The 13,287-nt window shown below is 46.5% G+C and overlaps 1 protein-coding gene across 1 annotated transcript; it reads right to left on the bottom strand.

Annotated features, from left to right (window-relative positions):
* Positions 1–5,454: 5,454 nt before the first annotated feature.
* LOC146191930 (uncharacterized) lies at positions 5,455–10,461 on the bottom strand. The gene is made up of 2 exons (XM_084600403.1): positions 9,477–10,461; positions 5,455–9,236 (listed from the first exon to the last, which is right to left on the bottom strand). Exons 1-2 carry the CDS (start codon positions 10,459–10,461, stop codon positions 5,455–5,457), a joined length of 4,767 nt encoding a protein of 1,588 aa, XP_084456529.1.
* Positions 10,462–13,287: the final 2,826 nt, after the last annotated feature.

Genomic DNA, 13,287 nt, shown 5'->3' on the forward strand with positions numbered 1-13,287 from the left:
TGGCGCACCGTCCCTAGTCGTAACTGATCGAAGCACCGCGTTTACGGCACAGCTCATGCACGACGTGCTCGAGCTTAGTCATACCAGCCACCGAAAAACTACTGCATATCACCCGCAGACGAATAGCCTCACGGATAGACTCAACAAAACCATCGCCGACATGATCGCAATGTACGTAGACTCGCAGCACAAAAACTGGGATGAAATTCTCCCCTACATCACTTATGCCTACAACACGGCCACCCAAGAGACGATGCGTTTTACACCATTTCGCCTAGTCTACGGACGTGACGTTCAGACGATGTTGGATGCCATGCTTCCGAGCTGCCCAGATGATCATCCACTCATGCCAGACGCCGAGCAGTTTGCTCAGCGCGCTGAGGAAGCACGTCAACTTGCCCGCATTCACATTCAACAACAGCAGGGCACGGATGCACGCCGCTACAACCTCCGCCATCGACAAGTCGCATACCATCCTGGAGAGAAAGTTTATGTGTGGACCCCGGTGCGTCGGCCCGGCTTGTGTGATAAACTGATTTCCCGTTACTTCGGACCTTACGAAGTTCTGCGCCCAGTCACGGAAGTGACTTACGAAGTTCTTCCAGTGGGTACTGTGCAGCCCTCGCGTCGGCAACCACGCTCCGAGGCCGTGCACGTTGTCCGCATGAAGCCCAATTTCACGCGGTAGTGCGCTATGCGTTTGTTTCGTTGTCGCGTAGAACACCTTACCCCGCCTCCGTTATCTATGCTGTCCATGTGCTGATCTTTCTTTTCGCTTACATTGGCCATCGCTCGCACTCCGTCCCTTATTTCTTTTTTTAAGAGGGGGAGTAATGCCACCTGGTGTCCACATGTTCTAGCTGCGCCTGGAAGAAGAGGACACTGAAGTTGACTCTCGTGCTGTGCGCCGAACGTTTGCCTGCTGTTACAGCTTCGTCCCGTCCTTTTCGCCAAGTCTAGCCCTGTTGTCCGTGACAATATATATATATATATATATATATATATGGGATTATCCTATTTTATTTTAAAAAACTTTCGGACGGTCGACCGTTCTTCTTCAAGGAAGAATCAAGAATTCTACCTTGAAGAAGGTCTGTTGTTAGAATAAAATAGGATAATCCGGAAAGTTGTGTGACATCCTTTTGAATTTTTCTGGCCCTTTATTCAAAAGCAAACTATGTCAATATATATATATATAAATATATATATATGTATATATATATATATATATATATATATATATATATATCTTCACATACACGTAGGAAAGAAGGCAGCAGGAAAGTGTTGGGGACTTATTAATTTCAGTTTTGCTGATAAACTGATTTAGTACTACGATCATATCAGTTGGGAAGGATAATTAACGACAAAGTGGAAGGAAAAACAACGTATCGATGGTGGGAACCAAACTCTGTGTATACATATATATATATATATATATATATATATATATATATATATATATATAAAGGAAAGAAGCCAACAGTCGGCGAGGCCAAGAAAAGCATTGGGGGTTGTACTTCGTTTTTGTTTTGTTTTTTAATTTTTACTTCGGTAATCACATATATTAGTAATGTAATCTGTTTAGGGGAAAGATAAATAAGCATAAAGTACAAGAAAAACAACGTGCCGATGGTGGAAACCGAACCCACGACCTCCGAATATCGCGTCCGGTGCTCTTCCAACTGAGCTACATCGGCCGCTGTTTCCCCTGCTACTTTCTTGGGTATTAATGTTGTCTGTATAAGAAACTTGAGAGTGTTGACCAGCGCCACCCTCAACCATAGCGGTGGACGTGGAACGTCCTGTGTTACCGCCAGCGTCACGTAGAACGTGATCACGAGCGAGGGCGAAAGCTGTGCTAGAACCCTCTTACGCTACCTGTGGCTTCAAGACAGCCAGAACCAAGATCCCCGTAAGCTACTACAAGCAGATAAATGAAGGGTAAATGAGCGTGCTCGTTATAGTACATAAAGGAAAGAAGCCAACAGTCGACGATGCCAAGGACAGCATTGGGGATTGTACTTTGTTTTTGTTTTTTTTAATTTTCACTTCGTTAATCACATAAATTAGTAATGCAATCTGTTTAGAAGAAAGATAAATAAACACAAATTAGAAGGAAAAGCAACGTGCCAACGGAGGGAACCAAACCCACTACCTCCGAATATCGCGTCCGGTGCTCTTCCAACTGCGCTACTTCGGCCGCTGTCCCCCCTGCTACTTTCTTGGGTATTAATGTTGTTTTTATACATATATATATATATATATATATATATAGATGTCGATTGCTTGTTACTAAAGGGCCAGAGCTAAATTCAAACAGGATGTTACACAACTTTCCCGATTATCAATTTTATTCCAGCAGTTTCGGATGGTGGACCACCCTTCTTCAGGGTAGAATTCAGAATTCTCACTTTTACCTTGAAGAAGGACGGTCCACCGTCCGAAACTGTTGGAATAAAATAGATAATCGGGAAAATTGTGTAACATCTTGTTTATATATAAATATATATATAAATAATTGTAATTATTTAGGCCAACTGCTGCAAGTGTCTGTATATATCCCTTTTATCATATATTTGTTGATCGCATAACACAATCAGTCTTTAATCAAGAAGAAATGAGTAACCAACCAGAGCGAAGAAGAGACCTAACAGCGAGTGCGAAATTGTTAAATTGTGGTTCATTATTGTGCCGAAAAAAACATGCATCCTGGAGCGTGGAAGTAGAAGTGTGCGTATTGTGTATGTCACTTGGGGCGTTTAGCATGCTCTGACAGCGCACGGCAAACGAATGTCTTTTATATACCGCATTGATTGAAATGCTGTGCTAGCTTATGACTGTCGCCGTTTCTGAAGGAAGAACGTACTGCGCGTCTCTCCCTACGGAGCCTAGATATGGCTGCCTCCTGTAGTGTATCTGCACCGTAGACGCTTGTTAGTTTATATTTCTGCAGGTACCTCTTCCTTCTTGCTTATATTCTAAAGCCGATGATTAACATTCTTCGTCTGCTTGGCGACGCTGACTTGTGGTCACTGTTTACGGTGCGATCTCCGGCTATCAGTGAGTAACTTGGAAGAAGGTGTCTGCTGCTAGGAATCAACGTTTAACTTTGCAGTCAACAAACGAGCGTGAAAACAACTGCGTGACTGCCTTGTTAATACTGTTTAGACAAAGGGGGAGGTAGGTTGATGGCGCGGGATACCGGCATGCTATTCCATAATGGTGAAAGAGAGAAAAACACAGAGTATCGTTCAAATTGAAGATGAAGTTGGCATAATAGGGTATGTTGCATAAGTTGACCAAGGTAAACTATGGTGCACGGGAAACCACTGTCATTATGCTTCTTGGACCTAGTTAGTAATGCCAAGCACTCAGTGCTCATGTCCAGCGCATATCTACGCATGTATAACAACAATACATGCTTTGGGTGAGCTAGAATGCACACGCCTTAGCACGCTGACGCTCCTGCACCTTCATCAGTGACTGACGCGCAGTCTACATGTAGTTCTTAGAAACGTGATTCTGACTCGCGCACATATCCTCGGCACACACGGACACAGACGAACACACAGGCTTTCCGTCAACCACGAGTACGCACGCCGTTTGGCCATATTGTTAATCCTGTAGGCGACTCAGTAAAATAGTGGACGCTTCTTAGACACTTCGTCATTGATCCCTTCCTCAAACCTGATTACCGCACCTCCCCTCAATATGTATTGATGACAATGCCACTGCGTGACGAGTATTTGACGTGTTTAATTGTGGCTTTCATTGAGCATGAAGAATATTGCCGCATGCATGTGTGAACTATTCATGACATCAATAAACACTGTTGTAGTTCCTTCGAGTTTTTTCTATATTGCATCTTACTTTTCGTTTTCCTAAGCTCCGTATTGATTCTAACATGCGAAGCCAAACCGCTCAATAAAAAGTTTTAATGAAGTTCTTTTCTCCTTCTAGAAAATAAATTAATCGTAAGTTCTTACGCCACGTAAGTATCGGCAGAAGTGAGTAGAGTACTATATAAATATCTACACGAGGCTAAAATTTAAATGCACACAGATCATATTCCGCAAGCCATAAAACACATTCCTGAACAAAGCGGAACAAATTTCTTAAAAAAGCACAGTCTTTTTACTGCTTACAAAAACGCACTTGCAAAAAACTGTTGTCAAAGAGAAAAGATAGGAGCGACGCAGCTATCAGAAACCAAACTAAAAGAAAAAGAGAAAATGCCCCGCGGTGAAGAGGACTTTTTGTTTGGTATTTCTGTCCTTCATGACGTGTCCTTTCATGGCTAACAGGACGTGTTCGGCAAGCTGCAGGACGTGTGGCCTGAGCTAGCCGTCGCTCCAAATCGATTTACATTGACGCTGTCCGTATAGGAGCTGACGTGAGGAAAATACGCTCCCTGCTCACATCAGGGTCGTTCCTCCCGTCTGTCGAGGCTTGGCGGGAGGCAAAAGAGTTAAGCATTTGGTTTTTTCTATTTTCTGATTTGCCACTTCTTTTCGCTACCTGAAAAGAACAGGTTCGCGAGCGGCAAATAAGAATCAAAAGGGCCAGGTCGTCGTCGTGTTATTTCTGAATACTCTGCTGTTCCAGATATGTATTTTTGCCTTACATCAAGACAATAAGATTAGACTGGACAAGTACTATGCTTTTGTCTTATTTCTGTCCGCAAGAAAGGCTTCAAGTCAAAGGGCACCCTTACGAAATATGCAAAGGTAGAAATTTCACTGTGCGTCTTCAACGACTGCGTGACTTCGGTTGACCGCTGCACGTTGACGACCGTGAACGCGCGGCAGCATAGATAAACAGGCGTTCTTGGATTCAAGCCTTCAGTTGTGCGATTCGTATTCAGACTCATCATCCTTTCTACCACAAGCCTGCAAAAGATTAGTTTTTCAGAGTGAGGACTATTGCTTGCACATCCGTTGGCACAGCGAAGTTTCTAGTGACAGACAGTGTTATCTCTTTTCATGGCATATAAGTCCTTCTTTATGCATAACATGTCGCGTTCGTTAAATCAGACAACTTCGTAACAGAGCACAAACGACATCCGTTTATTTTTGGTTACAGCAGACGACTGACGCCCCAAGCGTCTCTCCGTGGTTTTGTCTTTGAAGTCTTCTCGTCTTGGCTTGTCTGTCGACTCGGGGCTGTCTTGTTTCGGTATCGGTTTCGCAACACATTCCCCCCCGAAAATGACTTGTCATTTTTCTTCGTTTACGTGATTTCCAGGGGGTACAAGAGTTGGATTGGTCGCTTGAGAGATGATCCTCCAGGTAGCTTCAGCAGGCACGATCTCACCTTTCCGTCTCTTCCCGGAAACAGTTTCTCAATTCTTGCAATCTTCCATTGTTGCCGTGGCTGCAGGCCATCACGAAGGAGTATCAAATTCCCTTCCTTGAGTGTTTTTCCTTGGCGTTCATTCTTCTTTTGCACATTTCACAGTTCCTCGAGGTACTCTCTTGTCCATCTGCGCCAGAAGGCTTCTGTAGTCTGCTGGCGTCGTACCCATAGTCTATGAACTGATACGTTGACCTCATCTGCTTCGATTTTCCCCACGCTAGGCAGCGATGTGAGGCGTCTTCCCGTCAAGAAGAATGAAGGGCAAAGGGGTTCCGGTTCTCCGGGTTCGTCGTAGACGTGAGTTAAAGGTCGAGAATTTAAGACTGCTTCAATTTCTGCCAGTACAGTAGTTAGCTCGTCGAAGGTCAGAAACTTGGATCCGATCACCTTCTTGAGCGCAAGTTTAGCTGATCCGACGAGGCGCTCATAAAAGCCACCCCACCATGGGGCGCGCTCCACTATGAACTTCCATTCGATTCGTGCTTTTGCGACGTAGTCAAGAACTTCTGGTTTTCGGATAGAGCTCCATAGATAAAGGAGATCTCTGTTGGTCTTCTTAAAGGAAAGCGCGTTGTCACTGTAAATGACCCGAGGTACACCTCGTCTTGAGATGAAACGTCTGATGGTCATCAGAAAAGACTCTGCGGACATGTCCTTTGCGAGCTCTAGGTGCACCGCTCTTGTTACAGCGCAGGTGAACAGTGTGATATAGGACTTGTGCAGCGAGTTTTCTCCTTTAACAAGAAGTGGTCCCGCGAAGTCAACTCCTGTTACCTCAAATGATTGAGCCTCGTTCACTCGATCAGTTGGAAGCGGTGCTGTCACTTCAGTGGCTGGACGGGCATTGTAGCGCTGACAGTTTATGCACCCTTTGATGATTCTTTTCACTAGCTGACGGGCTCGCACAACATGATACCTCTCTCTCACCTGCACCAGAGTATCTCTTGCTCCACCGTGAAGCACTTGCTGATGTGCTTGACGCACGAGCAGTTCTGCCAGTCGATGTCGACTTGACAGTACAACTGGATGACGTTCGTTGTACGGCTTGCCGCTTTGTTGAAGTCTGCCGCTTATGCGCATGATACCATCGTTGTCAATAAACACTGGAATGTCTCTGAGAGGCGAGTCTGCGGGAAAGCGTTCGCCTTTTTTCACGCACTCAATTTCTCTTTTCAGGTCATCTCGCTGAGTTTGCCGTATCCAATATTTTTCGGCTTCATTCAGTTCAACCGCCGTCAATGGACCCTTGTCACTGCTTAGACGTCGCAACTTCTTGATGCATCTAAATACCCATGCAGTCACTCGGAACAGTCGTGTGGCACTGCTGTATCGATCTGTGTCCAACGGCATGGGAACTTCTGTGGTATTCGTCGCTTGAAGGACCTCTACGCTTCGTCTTTCTTCCTCTATTGGCGGAATGTTCCTTGGAAGCGAAGACATCTGTGGCCAAGCGTTTTCCGTAACCTTCATCCAGTGCGTTCCTTCCCACCAGGTGGAGCTCTCCACAAGCTGATCAGCTGTAACTCCTCGAGTCATGATATCCGCCGGATTTTCTGGCCCTGGGCAATGCCTCCACGCGGAGGTATCGGTAAGACGCTGGATTTCCATTACGCGATTCTTCACAAATTGCTTCCATTGCGACGGCTCTCCTAGAATCCAGTGCAGTGCTATCATCGAGTCAGTCCAGAAATATGTCGTTTGCGGTGGCTCTTTCAGGCTCTTCAGAATGTATTGATTCAGTCTGGCAGCCAAGAGGCACGCCATCAGTTCCAGTCTTGGCAGAGTCAGTTGTTTAATCGGGGCGACCCTTGACTTGCTGATTAGGATGCTCGAAGTTGTAATCCCATCCGCATCTGTTACGCCAATGTAGGCCACTGCTCCGTATGCCACAGGACTGGCGTCAGCAAACACGTGTAGGACTGTTTTTGTGGTAGGCTCGACAGTGTCGGATTTGTAGCACCGCTGCACTTGAACTCTTTCCAATTCGTTTAGTTCCTCAAACCACTGCACCCACTTCGTGTCCAGATCCGTTGGTAGGATATCATCCCATTCCACATTTCTCTGCCACAACTCCTGGAATAAAGCCTTTGCCCTGACGGTGAATGGAGCTAGCCATCCAATTGGGTCATAGAGTCTCGCCGTAGTCTTGAGCACAGACCTTTTTGTGCTTGTACCTGGCTCGGATGGATCGCTTGCCAGTGAGGTGAATGTCAGGTTATCTGTGCTCGGGTTCCACGTCAATCCCAGCACTTTGAGAACTCCTGGAAGGTACCCGAGGTGCCTTGCTTCGCAGTCATCCGCCACAAATCGCTCGTTCAATGCCGGATTGTTGGATGCCCACTTGTGCAGTTTCATAGATGCCGCGCTGAATATTGTATTAGCTTCTTCATAGATCTTCAGCGCTTCGTCTTCGTTTTCTGCTCCCGTTAAAAGGTCATCCACATACAAGCACTGCGCCAGTAGCGAAGCAGTCTCCGGATAGTCTTGTTCCATTATATTCAAATGATGCTGGAGAGTCGCTGTCAACAAGAAAGGACTTGCGGTGGTTCCGAAGGGAACTCGCTTCATTCTCCAAGTCTGTATCTTGCCTGTTGCTCCATTTGCATCCGGTTTTGCATGGTGCCACAGAAAGCGCAATGCATCTCTGTCGTTCTCTCTGATCTCGATTTGCAAAAATGCCTTTTCAATGTCGGCTACCAAAGCTATTTTGTGGCTTCTGAAATTTAGTAACAGTGCTACAGGGTCGGCTGTCAAATTCGGACCACTTTCGAGGTTTTGATTCAGGGATTTTGCCTTCTGTCCATGCGATGAAGCGTCAAAAACTACTCGCAATCTCGTTGTATTACTCGTTTCCCGAAAAACCGGCTGATGGGGCATGTAGTAGATCAGCTTTTCCTCTTCTTTTTCTACTATCGGTTCAGCTATGCCTTCCATGCAATACTGTCTGATGACAGCGTCGTACTCCTCCAAGAGATGAGTTTTTCGAAGTCGGTTTGTCAGTTGTGACAAGCGTTTTTCAGCAACTTCCTTGTTGTCACTTAAATCTATATTCTCCTTCCATGGAAGGGCTACCTCGTATCTAGAACCATTGCGCCTGATATTCTTTTCGAAAGAATCAAGCAGCTTGTGCTCCGCACAGCTGTCATCATCCGTGACTCCGATCGACTCGAGAGTCCAGAATCGTTCCAAGCAGTTTGCAGCTTCTCTCTCGGCAAGTGATAAGCGAAGAGCAGTGATTTGCATGCATTGCGAGTCACGAGTCTTGTACGCTACTGAGCCTTGAATACACCACCCAAAGGGTGTCTCCACTGCTCGCAGTTTCCCGTTGAGCTTCTTGTTTCTTCCCGTTACAAGTTCCCAGTAGTGCTCTGAGCCGATAAGCAGGTCTACGTCACCTCTTTCGTTATCGCAGGTCATGCCAGCGGCAGTCAGGGATCCAAGTAATTCTTTAATCTTGAGGTCAGGGATCGGGATCCTTTGCTCACAGATTATGTTGGTCTCAAGAACTTCGATCTGATACATCTTCTTATTGTGCGCGGTTAGCGACACCAGCACTCTGTTGAAATCTCGTTCTGACTGGTGTCCGCCGAACACACCAACTTTCAGCGTTTCTTTTCCAACAATTTTACAACCGATTTTTGCAGATGCTTTCTCCGTAATGAATGACCGTTGGCTTCCGCTGTCAAAGAGAGCACGTAAGTAGAGGGCTTTACGTTCGCCGGCACACAATATCGTTGCCGTTTGTAGCATCACTTCTCGCTGTTTAGGTACTTCTGACGTAGACTGCAAGCTCACGGGGACAGTCGTCACATCGTTCACATTAGCCTTGACTTTCGAATGGGTGAATTCCGGATCACACATGGTTGTCGCGTGTCGTCCTGCACGAATTGTGCATCTAATCTTGCTTCTGCACTCGTTAGCACGGTGACTCGGTTTCACGCAACGAAAGCAACGTCTTCCCGATCGTAGCATTTTCTTCTTTTCTTCTAGTGGAATGCTAGCACAGCAAGCGGCAGTTTCGTGGTCACTCTCCTTGCAAAAGAAACAACTTGGATTTGCGGTTTGGTGAAGTAGAGCTGCTGATGATTTAAATTTCGTTCCAGAGCTGTTCTTTTTACTCTCTGCTGGGCTGAACATCTTCGGCTTTGACGCCTGCTGCTTCTTACTCATACTTTGCTGCGCAACCAGGTTTTCGCGGCTTTGCACTTCGATCCTCAGAAAGTCAACAAGCTTGTTGAGTAATGACAGCGTACCTTTTGTAGGTGTTTCTCTTTCTGTTGACTCTCCCGGTGCGTCGTCGTCCCGCAGCGGAATTCCTCCTCCGTCCGGGCTCCGTGTTATGGCTTCCGACCCCTCCTCCCTCGCCACGATCCGATGGAAGTCGAGCAATAATTCTTTCGGCAGAGCGTGCTGTACGAGGGGGAAGAGAAGTGTTCCGTACGTTTCCTGCTCCTGGCCAAGCGCCTGCAGGCCGCGGATCCGAGAGACGAGGGTATCGTATAACCTCCGGAGGGAGCGTATGTCTTCGGCGCTCCGCACAGGCTCGAGGTCCAAGAGCGCACGCATGTGCGCTTGCACGATGGCGTCCGCTTTGCCGAAACGTCTGGTGAGCAGCAATATGGCGTCGTCATAGCACTGCGATGTGGGAGGGAGGCCCTGTATCGTTCTCGCTGCTTCGCCTGTCACCACAGATTTTAGGTATCCGAATTTATCCAAGGTCGTCAGACGGTCGTTTTTGTGAATCATTTGCTCGAACTGCTCCCAAAATTCTTGCCATGACATTTCTTTGCCGTCAAATTTTATGAGCTCTAACCTTGGAAGCTTCACCTGGCAGGCCCCGTTCGTCGTGGCTGCGTCGTTGGGGGGTGATGCTTCTTTCGGCTGCCTCTTTCCTTGAATTTCTTTAATTTCCTCTTGGAGCTTCGCGATGTATGTAACGACCCGGTCGTCATACTCGATAGATTCCTCGTAGTCCTGCTCAGCTTCTTTCTTTGGCACTAGCGTCTCGACAGAGGCGTTAACTTCGTTCAGCTGGGTCTGCAGAGCGCTAAGTCTCGCCAACAAAACACTGAGTTCTTTTACATTGTCCATGCGGCTCTTCATGCAGGAGTCAATATCGGAAAAGAGGCGGGTCACCTGAGACCGAAGAGCCGTTCTCTTCGCTTTGTGTCGTTCCATGTCGCTGTACTCTGGTAGCACTGGGCGGCGGCTTCGGGGTAGAAATTGGCTTTTTCTTCGTTATTAGTCGCCTCCAGGACTGGCAGTTGTCTTCGTTAGGTCGCGGCGTACATCCCGGGTTTCGGCACCAATTTTATCTTTATGTCGCGTTCGTTAAATCAGACAACTTCGTAACAGAGCACAAACGACATCCGTTTATTTTTGGTTACAGCAGACGACTGACGCCCCAAGCGTCTCTCCGTGGTTTTGTCTTTCAAGCCTTCTCGTCTTGGCTTGTCTGTCGACTCGGGGCTGTCTTGTTTCGGTTTCGGTTTCGCAACATAACACAAGTGCCTGAATAGAGTTTTATATTTCAGAAAATATTTTTTTCCGGCGTTAAGGATGCTGGTTTACACCTGGCTTTAAGCTGCTATAACCAAAGCTACAACTGCTGTCCATTTCGACCATGGTTTGACAAAGGGTTTTAAGAAAAGGAGGAAAAAGGAAGACCTTGAGAAAAAACAATGGTACATTCAGCGCTCATTGGACCTGACCTGAATTTTGTGTTTAAAAAAAAAACGTCGAAGTTCCGCAGTTTTCGGACTCTTCAAATCATCACCGGTGTGCAACTGCCACATTAGTTTTGACTGAGAGTCCTAAACACGTCTGGCGGAATGCTGCAGGACGTAGAAATTGTGCACTTTAAATACCGCTAGAGGACGCATTCTTTAGCTTCTATTACGCTTAGTACGCAATCGAATGAAATTTCAACATCCGCACTCATTAGCCCTCATCCATATGACGCTTTCTTAATAAACAGATGTTTATTACTCGCGTCTTCGTTACCGCGTGCCTATAATCACTTGAATAGCTTGAATGGCATTATCTACAGCTATAGAAAGCTTAGCTGTGCATCGTATGGAGTTTTCATTAATTTTTCTTAAAAAGTAGATCGTAGTGAAGCGTCCATAATAGTGCCGCGGGCCATTCATACATTTATTTGTTCTCTTTCGACAGCCACAGGCATGCGGTCTTATTGTGAATCTAGCGCAAGGATCCCTTCTGTATTCGTTGTTTGTTCATGCTCGTTGTCGAGAGACACGGAGTTATTTCCTTTGTAGCGGCAGATGATTGGAGATGTATTTCGAAAGATTCCAGCCACGCGCTTCTATTTATACAACGTTCCCGGTTATGCCGATCACTGTCCGCGGTGTTATCTAGACGTTTCTACGCCGCTTTTATGTTGAGCGCTGACGAGTGAAGCGGGCATTCGTTTTTAACGACGGCCGAGCACGATTGTTGCTATCGCCGCCCAATCTCTTATACCGCTGTCACACGGGCATTTCGAAGGCCCTCGAACCGACTGCCTATCGACTCCAAGGCCTTCGAAAGTTGCTACACGGGCGTTATCAATGACCATTGAGTCGTTAGTCTATCGAGTCAGCGGAGCAGCTCAGAACTCTATCGAGATCTCGAAGGCCCTCGAACGTCCGCAAGGTTGCTAGCGTTGACCCGAGGAGCTTCACGCAAACACGTGCACAGCGCGTTTACGATACAAAAACGTGAACAAGCGTTATTATTTTATAGCTTTATTTTGCGTGGTGAAATATTATAGCCCGTAATAATTTTAAAATAGCATCGTTCTTTTTTAAGGCACTATATTTATGTGCTATCACTGTAAACTGTGCCGCGAGAAAAGCAAACAATGAAAAGCAGAGCCGCATGAACGTCAACGCATTAAAAAGAAAAACAACAACGTTGTCCTTGAATAACAACTAAACACCTGCAGTTACCAAAAAAGGCAACAGTTATATTTTATTTTGCATTTATAGAGAAATTTTAGTTCTTTAAGCAAAACCGAAAGCAATGATAGTGGCGCCACAAAAGTTTGGCGCCAAACACCATACCTATTTCAACAGCCTTCGTGTTTTGCCGTGTAGCAGCGGCACAACTCCTTCGAGTTCGATCGCGATTGAAAATGTCGAAGGCTATCAACTCAATCGCCTTTGAAAATGACCGTGTGACTAGGGTATTAGTCCTTTTGCGGGCGCAAGTCAGCCAAATAAATAGTTTCGTCAGTGCACTCCAAGCGCGTTTATTTGTGTCATCGACCTTCTCACCACAACGTGACATCTGGTGGAGGTGCTGAACCCAGACACCGTGCCGCACGGAGTCGGCATCCGTCAAGCAGAAAGCACCCTTGGTTTTCGTCCAACTCCGTGAGTCCTCCTGCTTCCAAGGACGACGGGGTGAGGATGCGGATGAACGCCTCGTCCTGTTCTAACGTGTGGCAACGTTCAACGCCTGGAACGACGAAGCGAAGCTAAGGCTACTTTCCACTTGAAGAATGTGCCCGTATAATGCTCGAAAATCACGAGGGAGCTTTGAAGAATTGGGAGATTTTCAAGATAGTTTTTGACTGCCTTTGTAAGTGTCGTTCGGAAGGAGGGTCAAGGCCCTCCTTCTTCAACTCCCAAATGACCGTGTCCTGGATTACTTTGAGGAGATGAAGTGCCTCCTTCGCCGCGCCACTCTAACACGACCGAAGGTGAGAGAGTGAAATTTTTAATGCAAGGTGTTAAACAGTATCTTTCTGAAGGGCTTGTCAGAAACCTGCCACAAACTATGGCGGAATTTGAAATCGAAGTGTCTACCATCGATAAAACGATGAAAACCAGGATGCGCCACTACGAACGACCACTCGAACCGGCCTGCGCAAGTCACTAAAGCAACGCATCTGTGAGCGAAGACAGCCTTCGGGATTTTATCCGA

The sequence above is a fragment of the Amblyomma maculatum genome, chromosome 4 (assembly GCF_055883805.1).
Source record: "Amblyomma maculatum isolate TAMU_Amacu chromosome 4, ASM5588380v1, whole genome shotgun sequence".
NCBI lineage: Eukaryota > Metazoa > Arthropoda > Arachnida > Ixodida > Ixodidae > Amblyomma > Amblyomma maculatum.